This window comes from Nyctereutes procyonoides, unplaced genomic scaffold, assembly GCF_905146905.1.
Source record: "Nyctereutes procyonoides isolate TBG_1078 unplaced genomic scaffold, NYPRO_anot_genome, whole genome shotgun sequence".
Classification (NCBI taxonomy): Eukaryota; Metazoa; Chordata; class Mammalia; order Carnivora; family Canidae; genus Nyctereutes; species Nyctereutes procyonoides.
Window position 1 is genome coordinate 30248463 of NW_026575042.1, and position 16165 is coordinate 30264627.

At 38.2% G+C, this 16165-nt stretch overlaps 1 protein-coding gene across 1 annotated transcript; it reads right to left on the bottom strand.

Annotated features, from left to right (window-relative positions):
* Positions 1 to 15567: 15567 nt before the first annotated feature.
* On the bottom strand, positions 15568 to 15825 carry LOC129507198 (melanoma-derived growth regulatory protein). Its single transcript, XM_055321511.1, has one exon. It carries the CDS (start codon positions 15823 to 15825, stop codon positions 15568 to 15570), a length of 258 nt encoding a protein of 85 aa, XP_055177486.1.
* Positions 15826 to 16165: the final 340 nt, after the last annotated feature.

Below are 16165 nucleotides of genomic sequence, written 5' to 3' on the forward strand. Positions count from 1 at the left end.
TACTAATTTTTAAATAAAGCACCTAGCATTTTCAGGTTGTGTTGGTTCCTACAAATTATGTAGCTAGTCCTGCAAATAAATGTTGGTTTGTGGGCAGCTTGGGTGGCTCAGTGGTTTAGCGCTGCTGTTAGCCCAGGGTGTGACCTGGAGTCCCACGTCGGGCTCCTTACATGGAGCTGCTTCTCCCTCTGCCTGTGTCTCTGCCTCTCTCTCTCTGTGTCTCTCAGGAATACATAAATAAATAAAATCTTTCAAAAAAATGTTGCTTTGTGTAATACAGGTGATATGCAAGTCAAGTATTTGTAATCAAGACTTATTTTAAGTGATTGAGGGAAATTTGTTACTTAAAGGTAAATCCTATACAACAAACTGGTTTTATACAAAGAATAATACCCTAATATTTGTATTGTTTTCTAAATTTCTATACCACCAGTTAACTTAAAATGAGAAATCTTATGGAAAGTGAAATAATAAATAAGAATTTTGGTTGGAATCATCTAATTTAAGAACTGGAAAGAGATCTTCAAAATAATCCATCCCTCTTATTTAGCAGATGGAGAAAATGAAGTTTAAAGAAGAGAGTGATTTGCAAAGAAATTGAGTCAACTGTGTAGGTGGAAGTCAATCAAAATTGATCTGCATAGTGTAATATTTGAAGACTCAGTGATATTTGGAAATTGCTGGCAAAGTTTCTGGAGCACTTTTTTTCCATCCCAGAAAAAGCCTCGTAGCCCGGCCAAAACATTAAACTTTGCTTTATGCAGAATCATTTGCTACAGAGAAAGCATACAGGGAAATTGATTACATTTTGTATAAAATAATTACCTTAATGTAGCATCTGCCATATACAATGTTCACTTGGAAACAGAAATGACTGTTAGAATGGCTCTGCCTCAAATAGTTTGTTAGCATCAACTTGACCCAGCTCAGAGTCTGCCACATGCAGATACCAGTATTGAACAAAGACCCTGGCATGTATCTGAAACACTGGGCTTGCATCTCAGCCTACCTGTTTGGCTTCACTGAATGGATTTAGTTGTCTGGGTCATGGCTTTGTTCTGTTTTTGATCAATGACATTTCTGAATCCAGAGAAAACATGAATGAATTAAAGCTTTTAATTAATTAATTAAAGCTGGTAGGGGCCAGGAGTTCTGTTAGGTGACAGAATGGAACATGCCTCTGTTCTCAGGGAGTCCACAGTCTGGTTAGAGAAGGAGGCATGGTTATAACTCAAGGCAGTGAGTACAACAGTACAGATACACAAAGGGTAGTGGGATGGTGGGGCTACTTGGTGGAACCTTGCAGCAAAGCAGGCAGCAAAGAATTGCTTCCTTAGTCTTAAAGGATGAGTAGAAGTTAGCCTGATGAGGGCCTAAGAGAGGGATGACATGGCACATGGGGCAAAGAACTCCAGGAAAGAATGTGAACAGAGACAGTGAATGGTTTTGAACAGAAGTGATTGATGCTTCAGAAAGATTGTGGCAGCAGCAGGGACAATGGATAGTGGGTGGTAAAGGGCAAGAAGGCAGGCAGTCGCCCAGGTATGCCCACCATTACCTTCAAAAATTTCTTTTCGGTGAGAGAAGCAGTATTATCAGAATCCAAGTCAAATAGGTGTTAGCATCCACTAGGAGGACTTTTGAAGTAATAGTAAGGAATTGTTTTGGAATAATTATGCTTGGGCCTTTCAAATCACACTCCATCCTAAATTCTAAAAAGGCAAATTATTAGATGTCATTGTCAAGGCTTCATTTTATATAAAACTTATGGTTATTGGGAGCCCCTTGTACTACCAATGTATACAGTAGAGTGGTGTCCAAATTATAGAAATCAACATGGAATGTTTCTTTTCAAAATGATTATAGATTTATGGTAGAATATTTGCATGAATATTTCCGTCTTTGGACCTTTGATATTTTATTTCATCATTTCTTTTGGTGGAGAAGGGAACTTTAAACATAAAATAATATTAAAGGTAGACAGTGAGAACTCAATATTGGCAAGAGGGAGCCAATGTTGTCTGTCTCTACTCTGAAGAATTTAAAGCTGTGGCAAAGATCTGTCAGCATGGCAACCATGAAGACCAAAGTAGGTGCCCTGGCCAAGGGCAGTGGAAAAGGAAGAAGGGAGGAGAGGCAAAACTTCATGTAAGCAGACCTCAGTGCAAAAGAGAAACTATAAAAGCACCTGACAGTCTCTATCCTCTGAGCATGTTACAGATTCACCTTAAATAAGATTGGACTCATTTTGGGAAGGATTGTATCTACACACCTCACTATACAATGCAGCAGGGTTCTAGTTGTTTTTATGACATCCTAGTAAGAGCCATGCTATAAGGAGATGTTGAGTCCTTGGTCAGGAATGCATAATAATAATGAAAATTATACACTGTCATTCATTTAACAAATACTATATGCTGCAAACCATCCTAAGTGGGTAGCCTGACTGAAATCTCATAGTCAGGGCAGTGATATCCAGACCAGAACCCAGGTCACAGGGCTGCCATGTTCATGCTCTTTCTATTGTACTATATTGTCTAGTGTTTGTAATCTAGCCTGGAGGTGTGTGTGCACGTGGAGATGGAAAAGCTGCCAAGACTCCAAGGAATGAATCTTAGGTAGTAGAATTTTAGGCATGTGAGAAGCCTGGGACTTTATCCAACTTTCTGAAAAACAGTACCAGCTAGGAAAGCTGTTCTGCCCAGATTAAAATACGCTATGGAATGTGGTTGTTGGGAAGATCTTGGATGACAAATGGTAAAGAGCCTGGTATACAGTGTGATTAATAAATGAACCAATATATAATGAATTAATAAAATATGAGCTCTGGAGGGCCTCTCACACTGCATATTTGAAGCCCTCCCTCTCTATTGCCTATCCTGTGAAAGCCACTACACACAGTACCTCACTACCACTTGATAGACTATGGGAGACTATGATTGTCTTCCTTGAGAATCCTGGGAGTGCCTTGGGTTTGGAGACCTAAGGGGCAGATACAAGGCTATTTCTGCCAGGCCCAAGGCATTCACCAGGTAGATTCTGGACAACCTTGTTTAGTCCTAAATTTCTATTTTTCACTAGTGATACTCTCACCCAGGGCTGGGGAAGGAGCTTGCTTCCAGATGCAACTTTCTAATCCCAGACCACAGAGTGGGTAGAGAACTGTTGTGGTTTCCTGCCCATGACTTTGCTTCCTGCCCAGGCATTAAAAGATCTCTTCACGTGTATCTAAGACTCACATTCTGAGGGCTTCATAGTTTTAACTCCTACCTACTACACTATCTAAAGTCTTCTTTGCTTCTGGTTTCTGGGAATTTCTCTTTCTTGTTTGCATGCATATTAAAGTGAAATCTTGTTAAGAATGCTCAGTTCAGGCCCTCACTGAATGGCCCCAGGGCTACTAGAAATTTAGGCAACTAATCCTGGGCTTGCTTAAATCCAGACTTCCCTAAATCAGAGACAGGAAAAGAAAGAATTTACATTCTGCCTAGGGCCAAGGTCTTTTGATTTCTAATGGAGAGACATGCTGAACTCACACCTGAACGAGGCTACGAGGCTACGTGGCTCTCCCAGGTAAACAACAAATCCAGCTTTGTTTCAGACATTTGGTCATCTTTGTTTCTTACTGTTGTCTTTCACATATCCTTTCTGTATATTTGGAAAAGAATTGGGAGTAGGATTTGTTAACAACTGCTAAGTCTGCCACTTTTTCTAGACAGCTGGGTAATACTACAGCATTTACAATGTTGGCTCACACTGTAATACTCCACAAAGGCCCTGAAGGGGAAAACAGCCACAAGTAATTAAACAAGGAGTGCCCAAAGCGCCTTTTATAAGATATAGAAAGGCTCTCAGCTGCCCTGGCCAAGGGCATGACTTGCTCTTCAACCCAAAGTCACAGAGGCAGAAGGGCTACTTTCTGTGTAGTCAGGAATCTGGGTTTCCCCATCAGCAATCATATGTGTTTGGGAACATTCATCAGCTAGGGAACTCGCTGAGCTGGAAAAAGAGACTTTCCACAGGACAGCTCAAAATATTTTAAACTTATGGAAAACTGGTAGTGACTTTCTTAATGTGCCAGCTGCTGACAAGCATTTTTGTTTAAAGATATACCAGGTCGAAAATAAAATGTTTCAAGGAACATTTCAGTGGATAAAAGTTGGCTGTTCCAGGTGTCACTTGAAACAAAAGTCACCCTCAGTAATAAGGCATCTAGGTGGGCACCAACAGTGACTACTACAATATTCATTCCAAAGCCTATTTCATGTAGGCTTTTCTTTTTAGGAAATTCAGCATCCCCTTAAAATGGTGTGTAGCTGATATCTACATTAGTTACTTAGTCTTGAAAAATGCTCTGTGAAATATGCATTGAGGCAGAGCAAGGTCCTCTACCCAGTTTGTGCTATTAACTTGAGCCTGATATATAGCACCCTTCTTTGTGGAATTGTGTTTTTTGACTGTAATAATAATGATGCAACCTACCACACACATATATTGTGCTCTTCCTCAGAGTAAAAACTATGTAAACTAAAATCTTGTGTACCTTTAACATTTGTGGGGTCCAATGCAAGAGCACCAATGGAGGCCTATATATCACATATCAAAGTATTTTAAGGGTATAAATCATGCTAACAAACTGTTAAATAAGTTGTATCTCTCTTATTCATAACGTCCTGGAAGAGCAAATTTGAGTTTATAATTTTCAGATTTCTTGAAGTGTCATGCTGGAATGAGGTGGCCAGTGGAGAGTAGACCCCCCACACACACACCCAACCTATGACCCACCTCCCCACCTCTTGCATGCCTAGTCTAGTCTGTTCTGTGAGGGACCTTGTATATTAGTCTACTTGGGTTGCCATAACAAAATACCACAGCCTGGGATTAAATAACAGAAATTTATTTTCTGGGATCCCTGGGTGGCACAGTGGTTTGGCGCCTGCCTTTGGCCCAGGGCGCGATCCTGGAGACCCGGGATCGAATCCCACGTCGGGCTCCCGGTGCATGGGGCCTGCTTCTCCCTCTGCCTGTGTCTCTGCCTCTCTCTCTCTCTCACTGTGTGCCTATCATAAATAAATTTAAAAAATTTATTTTCTTATAGTTCTGGAGGTTGGAAGTCCCAGATAAGGTGCCAGCTAATTTGGCTCATGCCTTGCAGATGGCTGCCTTCTTGCAACATACACGCATGGCCTTTCCTCTGTGGCATATGGAGAGTGGGAACTCTCCTTCAAGCCCTGGCCATTTAGCCCTAATTGCTACAGAGGTTGTGGTTGACTTCCTGGGCTGGTTGCTACAAGCTGTGGGTCAGAGTTCTGTTTTCATACGTGATCTAGACATTGTCCATTTGTATATTTAATCTCTCAGAATCTAGCCACCATCTTGTCAGGGAGCGTCCCATGTGGAGACGACCTTAAGGTCTCACAGCAGCCAAAACCAACTTGCCAACTCTGTGAGTGAACTACTTTGAGGCATATCCCATAGTCCGAGCCAAGCCTTCAGATGACTACAGTCCTAGCTGACATTGGACTACAACCTCATGAGATACCTTGAACCAGAACCACCCTGATAAGCTACTCCCAAACTCAAAATTTACAGAAACCATGAAAGATAAAAATGATTATTCTGTTAACCCATTGAGTTTTATGGTGATTTTCTATGCAGCATTAGATAACTCTTGAAGGAGAAGAGTGCAGCAGAAAAGAGGCCATTCCAAAACCTTCCGAGGTGTGGGGCCCAGGATGGGAGCTTCTATTGCCTGGATCTAAGGATGCTACTGATGAAAGGATTTTTTTTTTTTTTGGTTCCTAAGTATTTAATAGGGAAGGATCAGCCTATTTATATAAATTAGGAACTTGGAGGACTCTAAGGGGTTTGAGATCAGAAAATTGTTTTACAAAGCAATAACAAAAGAGCCTTTTGTCGGGAGTGCACAAACAAACTAAAATGTAATGAGACCATTTATGTGCTTGGTTGTGTAAACATACAAAAATGTACATATTTTGGAATAGTCATAGTGGAAGATCTGCTTAAAACAACAATGCTGTCTGTCACTTTTCAAAAATGCCTGTGAAACTTCTCTTTCAAAATTGCCCACAAAGCTGGATTATGAGCTTCCTGTGAAGCCAGAGTCATCACTCAAACTGAGACTTGGTTTGTGACCCCAGACAGCGTTTCCCAGCTTGATCACCCAACCTACTCTGCAGACTTTGCTTTGAATGGCTTAGAATTGTTTCCAAAACTCACATCCCCCCTCTGAGGATACATGTCAGAGTTATCTTTCTAAAACACATCATGGATCATGTGCTTCAGTGGCTCTTGGTTGCACAGAGAATTAAGCCCCAGCTTCTCAGCCAGATTTGCAAAACTTTATATAATACCCAACCCCCACCTCATTTTCCAGGTCTATCTTCCTGGAACACATGATGCCCTTGCCATTTACAGATGACAGGTACATTTACTGAGCTCTCATGATGTGCTTCACACTGTGCTAAGAGCTTTATATCATATCTCATTTTCTCTTTATATGATTTTGTAAGGTAAATGTTAATCTCTATAGTACAGATAATAAAACAGTGATCACTAGCACTTTCTACAGTGCTTACAATGTGTTAAGCCACTGTCCAATGGAAATATAATGTGAGCCATTTATATGATTTAAAATTTTCTGACTGTTAAAAAGTAAAAAGAAACAAGTGAAATTTGTTTCAATAAAATTTTTTATCAGTGGGCTTGTAATCAATAGAGACTTATTGATATATTTTTTCTTCTTCTTGGCAAGGTATTAACTCTTTCAAATCCACTATGTATTTTACACCTACATCATGTCACAATTTGAACTCTAGATTTTTATTGAAAATAATTGACCTCTATTTAGATTTCATAAAAAGTACAGTGGAAAAATTAGTTTCACATACCCAAGTTATTCCAAACATCTTTAAAGATTTCTAGTACCTGAATATCAAATATCAAACATCAAAAATAATTTCCTTTTCTACTCTTATCCATATTGATAAAACTGCTTCAATTGAAAACTTTTAATTTCAATTTCAATCAATTAAAATTAAATAAAAAATGTGTTTTCCAGGGCACTAGTCACATACCAAGTACTTGATGGTCATATGTGTTAAGGGACTGCTATGTTGGGAAGTACAACTCTGAGCACTTTACTGTTGTCAGCACAAATGTAGGAAGTAGATGCTATTATTATGAGAATGGTTGATTTGCCCAATGCAACTTAGCTAATATCTTGGAGTCAGGATTTGAACTCAGGATTATTTATGTTCAAAGCCTAAGTTTTTATCCACTGTATTAGGTTCATACACTTAATTTCTCACTATTCTCTTTTAATGCTTACTTTCTTATTTCTGGTCGTTTTTATTAGACTATTCTCTCTGTCTGGAATGCTCTGCAAGGCCCATTTTGAGTGTTGTCCATTCCTTTGGACAGGCATGTGATCACATTTTCAGCAAATATTAACAGCCATTTTTTTAAGACTTTAATTATTTGAGAGAAACAATGCGTGTGAGAGAGCACAAACAGGGAGAGGGGCAGAGGGATAAGCAGACTGCCACTGAACAGGGAGCCCAATGTGGGACTTGATCCCAGGACCCTGAGATCATGACTGAGCTAAAGTCAGATGCTTAACCAATTAAACCACTGAGGCATCCTAATAGTCATTTTTTAAAATATCTCCCATGTAGGATATAGCAGTGATCAAGAAAGATGTAGCCCCTGCCCCCAAAGGGCTTATGGTTGAGAATAACATGTTACAAACTTTGATCTCAGGACCTTGTAGCACTCTAAAATTTCAGGACCACAAAGGGCTTCTGATTATATGAATAATTGCTGTCAATGATTATTGTATTAGAGATTAAAATGAGGAAACTTTAAACATATTTATTAATCCATTTAAAAATAACATAATGGAAGGTCTGCTAAAAAGATGTAGGAGGACACTAAGCTCACCCTGACCCACACATACAACTAGATAATACTCACATCAGTATAAATAACCCAGGAAGCATCCAAAGACTGGCAGATAAACTTCACAACTAAACGTAGAGAGGAGGCCACATCAAAAAAAAGTAGGAAGGGTGAAGAGGAAGTCTGGGAGCAAAACAGACTGTAGCTGTCTATGGTGGGGAAGGAGCCAATGGTGTGGAGAAGGGTGGAAAGCAGATTTTTACACTGGGGAGCCCACAACTGGGGAGGATGAATCCCTAAAACATTTGCCTTGAAAGCAAGAGAGGCCAAATTGCATGAGTTCTTACATCCAGTGGGACTTAAAGCCTGGAATTTTAAAAATCGCTGGGCTCCATTCTGGGAGAGCATGGAGGGCATTAGGAAGCAGAGTCCCCACCTTTAAAAAAACAGCACAAGAAACAGCCTGTGCAGATACAGCTTAGAACCAGGAGTTTGAAAAATGGAGGGGGTCGGGTGCAGATGCGAGGGAGAGTGATTTGCTCATCTCAGAACATCCCCAAAGAGACAGGGATCATGGGAACTCCAGGAACAAAGGAGTTGGCAGATGCCATTTCCCTCCCATGTCTCCTAACATAAACAACGGCCACCTGGGTGAACCAGTATGTCATACATTACCTAACTTGCTTACACCATGCCCTCCCTCCCCCTCCTACCTCCATATCTTACTCCAGCACTACAGGCACGTCCCCCGAGAAGACAAGTGCAAACCCTGCCAATGCCACATTTCTTGACCTGTGCGCTTTGGAGAACCTCATTTCTGGCTGTAGATCTCCTTTTGCAAGTAAACCACTGAACACCTGTTAAAACATGCCCCTCTCCTGCTAGGGACCAAACGCTACCCATAATAGGCAAAGAGAGTCTCTGCAGACAAATGGACTGAAGGATTGGCCAAGACTCAACAACAGAGCACATGCAACACACATAGGAGATACTTCCTGAAATGCCAGGCCCTTGGGAACAGGGAACATTGCACTGAAGGGCACTACAGGACCTCTTCTTCATAAGGCTATTATTTTTAAGAGCAAGAGAAGTAGCTGACTTTAATAACACAGAGAAACCGACAAAGAATGTCAGACAACATCAGGAGACAGAGAAATATCTCCTGAATGAAAGAACATGACTGTAGCAAGAGAACAAAGCCAAATGGAAATAAGTAATATGCCTGATAGAGAATTTAAAGTAATGATCATAAAGATACTCATGGGATGTGAGAAAAGAGTAGAGAACATCAGAGATTAAAAAAATAGAAATCAAGAATATAATAAATGAAATTAAAAATACACTTGTTGGAAAAAATAGTAAATTAGATGAAGCAGAGGAAGGAATTAATGACCTGGAAGGCAGAGTAATGGAAAGTAATCAAGCTGAGTAAAGGAGAGAAAAGAAAATTATGCAAATTGAGAATAGTCTTAGAGAACTCAGTGACTCTATCAAGTGTAATAACATTTGCATTATGGGGATAGAAGAAGAAGAAGAAGGAGGAGGAGGAGAAGAAAGAGAAAAAGTGGCAGAAAATTTATTTGATGAAATAACAGCTGGAAACTTCCCTATGTGCAGAAGGAAACAAATATCTAGATTCAGGAATGCCCTCCAAATTCAACTCAAGGAGGTTCACATCAAGAAACATAGTAACTTAGTAACTAAATGGCAAAAAGTAGCTATAAAGAAAAAAATTACAAGAGAAAAGAAGACAGTTACATACAAAGGAACCCCTATAAGTCTATCAGTAGAATAGCCTTGGATCTTCAGCAGAAACTTTGCAGGCCAGAAGAAAGTGGCATAATCTATTCATAATACTAAAAGGGACACATCTGCAGCCAAGAATACTCTATTCTGCAAGGTTATCATTCAAAATAGAAGGAAAGATAATTTCCCAGACAAACAAAAACAAAGAGTTCATGACTATTAACCCAACCCTACAAGAAATATTAAAGGGAACTTTTTGAGTGGAAAGGAGAGACCATGAATGAAAGAATAAAAAGTAAAAAAAAAAAAAAAAAAAAAAAAAGTAAAAATATATATTTCTGTAAAAAGCAGTCAAAGCATTCATAACATAAATAAATATAAAACATCACATTATATACCTAAAATGTGGGGAGGAGAGAAGGGTTTAAACTTAAGTGATCATCAATTTAAGATAGAATGCTATATGCAGAAGATGTTATATACAAACCTAATGGTAACTACAAAATCAAAAACCACTAATAGATATGCGAATAAACAGAAAACTATCCAACTATATCACTAATAAAAGCCAACAAATTATGAGAGTAAGAGAAAAAGGATAAAAGAAAATCTACAGAAATAACACAAAATAAGTAATAAAATGGCACTAACTACATATCTATCAATAATTACTCTAAATGTAAATGGACTAAATACTCTAATAAAAAGACATAGAATGAAGAAGTGGATGAAAAAAGAAGACTCATCTATATGCTGCCTATAAGAGACTTATTTTAGACCAAAAAACACATGCAGATTGAAAGTGAAGGAACGGAGAAACATTTATCACACAAATGGATGTCAGAAGAAAACTAAGGTAGCAATACTTATATCAGACAAAATAGACTTTTAAAACAAAGACTATAATAAAAGACAAAGGGGAACCTGGGAGGTTCAGTCTGTTAAGCATCTGACTCTTGATTTCCACTCAGGTCATGATCTCAGGGTCCTGGGATTGAGCCCCACATTGAGCTCTGTGTTCAGTAGGAAGTCTGCTTGGGGATTCTCCCTCTCTTGCTCCCTCTGTCCTTACCCCCACTCACAGACATTTCTCTCAAACAAATAAAAAAATCTTAAAACAACACAAGACACAAAGAAGGATATTATATACTAATAAAGGAGACAATGCAACAGCACGATATAAGAATCGTAAATATTTGTGCAGCCAATATGGGAGCTCTCAAATACATGAAACAGTTAATAACAAACACAATGGAAATAATTGATAATATTACAATAATAGTAGGGGGCTTTAAGACCCAATTTACATCAATGGACAGATCATGCAAACAAAACCAACAAGAAACCAGTGTCTTTGAATAATATACTGGACCAGATGGATTTGACAGACATATTCAGAACATTCCATCCTAAAAAACAGCAGAATACACATTCTTCTCAAGTGCACACAGAACATTCTCTGGGATAGATCACATACTAGGCCACAAAACAAGTCCATAATTTCAAAAAAATCAAAGTCATACCATGCATCTTTTCTTTTTCTTTTTTTAAAGTTTCTATTTCAATTCCAGTTAGTTAATACATAGCGTAGTATTAGTTTCAGGTGTACAATTTAGTGATAAAATATTTACATACAAAACTCAGGGATTATCACAAGTGTACTTCTTAATCCCCAACCCCTACTTAACCCATAGATATATATACTACATCTTTATCTATTCATCAGTCAATGGACATCTGGGCTTTTTCCATAATTTAACTATTGTTGATGCCGCTATAAACACTGGGGTGCATTTATTCCTTTGAATTAGTATTTTTGTATTGTTTGGGTAAATACCTAGTAGTGCAATTGCTGGATCACAAGGTAGTTCTATTTTTAACTTTTTGAGGAAGCTCCATGCTGTTTTCTAGAGTGGCTGCACCAGTTTGCATTCCCACCAACAGTGCAAGAGGGTTCCCCTTTCTACACATCCTCACCAATACCTGTTGTTCTTGTGTTAATTCCAACCATTATGACAGGTTTGAACTGATATTTCATTGTACTTTTGATTCACATTTCCCTGATGATAAGTGATATTGAGCATCTTTTCATGTGTCTGTTGGCCATCTATATATCTTCTTTGGAAAAATATCTATTCCTGTCTTCTGCTTTTTTTTTTTTTTTTTTTTTTTTTTTTTTTGACAGCAAGAGTTCAGGAGGGTAGGCAGAGTGAGAGGGAGAGAATCTGAAGCAGGCTCCATGTCCAGCATGGACCTCCACACAGGGCTTGATCTCATGACCTGAGCTGAAATAAGAGTCAGATGCTTAACCAAATGAGCCACCCAGGCACCTGTCTTCCGCCCATTTTTAATTGGATTATTTATTTTTAGGTTGTTGAGTTTTATAAGTTTTTTATATTTTTTGGATACTAACCCTTTATCAGATATGTCATTTGTAAGTATCTTCTCTCAGGCTGTTGATTGACTTTTAGTTTTGTTGTTTCCTTCACTGTGCAGAAGCTTTTTATTTTGATGACGTCTCTCTAGTTTATTTTTGCTTTTATTTCCCTTGCCTCGGGAAACATCTAGAAAGAAGTTGCTATGGCCCGGGTAAATGAGGCTACTGCCTGTGTTCTCCTCTAGGATTTTGATGGTTTCCTATCTTATATTTAGTTCTTTAATCCATTTTGAATTTATTTTTGTGTATGGTGTAAGAAAGTGATTCAGCTTTATTCTTTTTTTTTTTAGATAATTTTTATTTTTTTTTAATTTTAATTTATTTATTTACGATAGTCACAGAGAGAGAGAGAGAGAGGCAGAGACATAGGCAGAGGGAGAAGCAGGCTCCATGCACCGGGAGCCCGACGTGGGATTCGATCCCGGGTCTCCAGGATCGCGCCCTGGGCCAAAGGCAGGCGCTAAACCACTGTGCCACCCAGGGATCCCCTCAGCTTTATTCTTTTGCATGTAGCTGTCCAGGTTTCCCGTCATTCATTGAAGAGACTATCTTTTTTTCCTTTGGGTATTCTTTCCTGTTTTGTTGAAGATTAACTGACGATATAGTTGTGGGCTCATTTCTGGGTTTTCTGTTCTGTCCCATTTATCTATGTGTCTATTCTTTTGCCATACCATATTGTCTTGATCACTATAGCTTTGTAATATAATTTGGAACCTGGAATGGTGATGCCTCCTCCAGCTTTACTCTTCTTTTTCAAGGTTGCTTTGGTTATTTGGTTCCATACAAATTTTAGGATTGTTTGTTCTAGCTCTGTGAAGAATTCTGTTGGTATTTTGATAGGGGTTGCATTAAATGCGTAAGTTGCTTTGAGTAATATAGGTATTTTAATAATATTCTTCCAATCCATGAGCATGGAATGTTTACCCATTTCTTTGTGTGCTCTTCAACTTCTTTCATAGGTGATCTATAATTTTCAGAGTACAGATCTTTTACCTCTTTGGTTAGGTTTATTGCTATTGGTTAGGTATCTTATGGTTTTTGGTGCAATTGTAAATAGGATTGATTCCTTGATTTCTCATCTGCTGCTTCATTATTGCTGTATAGAAATGCAACAGATTTCTGTACATCAATTTTCCTGTGACTTTATTGAATTCATTTGTCAGTTCTAGCAATTTTTTGGTGGAGTCTTTTGGGTATTCTATATTGAGTATCACGTGATTTGCAAATAGTGAAAGTTTGACTTTCTTGCCAATTCAGATGCCTTTTATTTTTCTTTGTCATCCATTTGCTGTGGTTAGGTTTTCTAATTCTTTTTTTTTTAATATTTTTTTTCTTTATTTATTTATGATAGTCACACACACACACAGAGAGAGAGAGAGAGAGAGAGAGAGAGAGGCAGAGACACAGGCAGAGGGAGAAGCAGGCCCCATGCACCGGGAGCCCGACGTGGGACTCGATCCCGGGTCCCCAGGATCGCGCCCTGGGCCAAAGGCAGGCGCCAAACCACTGCGCCACCCAGGGATCCCAGGGTTTCTAATTCTATGTTAAATAACAGTGGACAGTGGACATCCCTGTCTTCTCCCAGACTATAGAGGAAAAGGTCTTAGTTTTTCCCCAATTTGGATATTAGCTGTGGGCCTTTCATATGTGGCCTTTATGATGTTGAGGTAATTTCCTTCTAACCCTACTCTGTTGAGGGTTTTTATCATGAATCGATGTTTAACTTTGTCAAATGCTTTTCCTGCATCTATTGAGAGGATCATATGGTTCTTATCCTTTTATTAATGTGGTGTATCATGTTGATTGATCTGTAAATACTGCATCACCCTTGCAGCCCAGGTATAAATCCCACTTGATCATAGCAAATGATTCTTTTAATGTGTTGCTGGATTCAGTCAGCTAGTATTTTATTGAGAATTTTTACATCCATATTCATCAAGGATATTGGCCTGTAGTTTAATTTTTTGGTGGAGTCTTTATCTAGTATTGTTATCATGGTAAATAACATGGTCTTGTAGAATGAATTTGGAAATATTTCTTCATTTTCTGTTTTTTGGAATAGTTTGGAATAGTTATTAACACTTCTTTAAATGTTTGGTAAAATTTGCCTATGAAGACATCTGGCCCTGGACTTTTGTTTGTTGGGAGATTTTTGATTACTGATTGATTTTTTTTTTTTTTTTTGCTACTTATTGGTCTGTTCAAGGTTTCTTCTTCCTGTTTCAATTTTGGTAGTCTATATGTTTCTAGGAATTTATCCACTTCTTCCAGGTTGTCCAATTTGTGGGCATATAGTTTTTCATGATATTCTCTTATAATTCTTTGTATTTAGGTAGTGTTCGTTGTTATTTCTCCTCTTTTTGTCATTTTATTATTTGAGTCCTTTATCTTTTATTTTTAATAAATCTGGCTAGGAGTTTATCAATTTTATTATTTTTTATTATTTATTTTTTTTCAAAGAACAAGCTCCTAGTTTCATTGATTTGTTCTATTAGTTTTTATATCATTTATTTCTGCTCTAATCTTTATTTCCTTCCTTCTGTTTGCTTTAGGCTTCATTTCTTCTTCTTTACCGAGCTCCTTTAGGTTATGTTGTTTACTTGAGATTTTTCCTTTTACCTGTGGTAAGCCTGTATTGCTATAAACTTCCCTCTTTGTTCTGCTTTTGCTGTATCCCATAGGTTTTGGACTGCTGTGTTTTCATTTTCATTTGTTTCCAAGTATTTTTTTCATTTTTTCTTTAATTTCCTGGTTAACCCATTCATTCTTTAGTAGGATGTTCTTTAACTTGCATGTATTTGTAGCCTTTCCAAATTCTTCCTATGGCTAACTTAAACTTTCATAGCATTGTGGTCTGAAAATATGCCTAGTATGTTCTCAATTTTTTTGTACTTGTTGAGGCCTGATTTGTGACCCAGTATGTGATCTATTCTATAGAATGTCCTATGTGCCCTTGAAACGAATGTGTATTCTGCTGCTTTAGGATGATGTTCTGAATATATCTGTTAAGCCCATCTGGTCCAGTGTGTCATTCAGAGGCACTGTTTCCTTGTTGATTTTCTGTTTAGATTATCTGTCCATTTATATAGTATAGTGTTAGTCTCCTACTATTATTGTATTATTATCAATGGGTTCCTTTATATTGGTTTTTAATTGTTTTATGTATTTCAGTGCTCCTATGTTGGGTGCACAAATATTTACAATTGTTAGATCATCATGTTGGATCATTCCCTTTATTATGATATAGTACCTTCTTCATCTTCTGTTACAGTCTTTGGTATAAAGTCTAGTTTGTCTGATACAAGTATTGATTGCAACTCTGGCTTTCTTTTGATGTCCATTTGCATGATAAATGTTTATCCCCTCACTTTTTTTTTTCCCACTTGGCTGATATATTTGCATAAAGCCAGAAGGAAAAAAAAAAAAAACCACACACACACAGCAGGGACAGTGGTAGGCTGACCTCACTGGCAGTAGAACTCCCATTTATCTGTCTTCACATGGATTTTGCCAGGTTTCAGGGTCTGGTCCTCACGTACAACACTACTGGGGAAATAGCCCAGGTGAGCAGCTAGATCTCCATAGTAATCTCCCTGAACACTGCCTCCCCAGAAGAGCCGCCCTCGGCCCTTCAGCTTGGAGAAGACATACACAACTTGGCCCCTGTGTATGGTTAGGAAACGGTAGTTGGGGGCCACGTAGTCCTGAAGGACCACAGCCATGGAGTATCCCCTCACTTTCAAACTGCAGATGTCTTTAGGTATGAAATGGGTCCCTTATAGAGAACATATAGATGGGTCTTGTTTTTTCATCCATTCTGATTCCCCGTGTCTTTTGATTGGAGTACTTAGTCCATTTTAATTCAGGGTAATTATTGATAGAAATACATTTAGTGACATTTCATTACTTGTTTTGTTGTTTCTGGAGATTTTCTCTGATCCTTTCTTGTCTTTGTCACTTTTGGTCTTTCCTTTCCACTCAAAGAATCCTCCTTAATATTTCTTTTAGGACTGGATTAGTTGTCATGAACTCCTTTAGTTTTGTTTGCTTGTTTGTTTTGTT

What these genes read in the sequence shown, in the direction of transcription:
- LOC129507198 (XM_055321511.1), bottom strand. Translation starts at nt 15,825, where the DNA reads ATGGCTGTGGTCCTTCAGGACTACGTGGCCCCCAACTACCGTTTCCTA.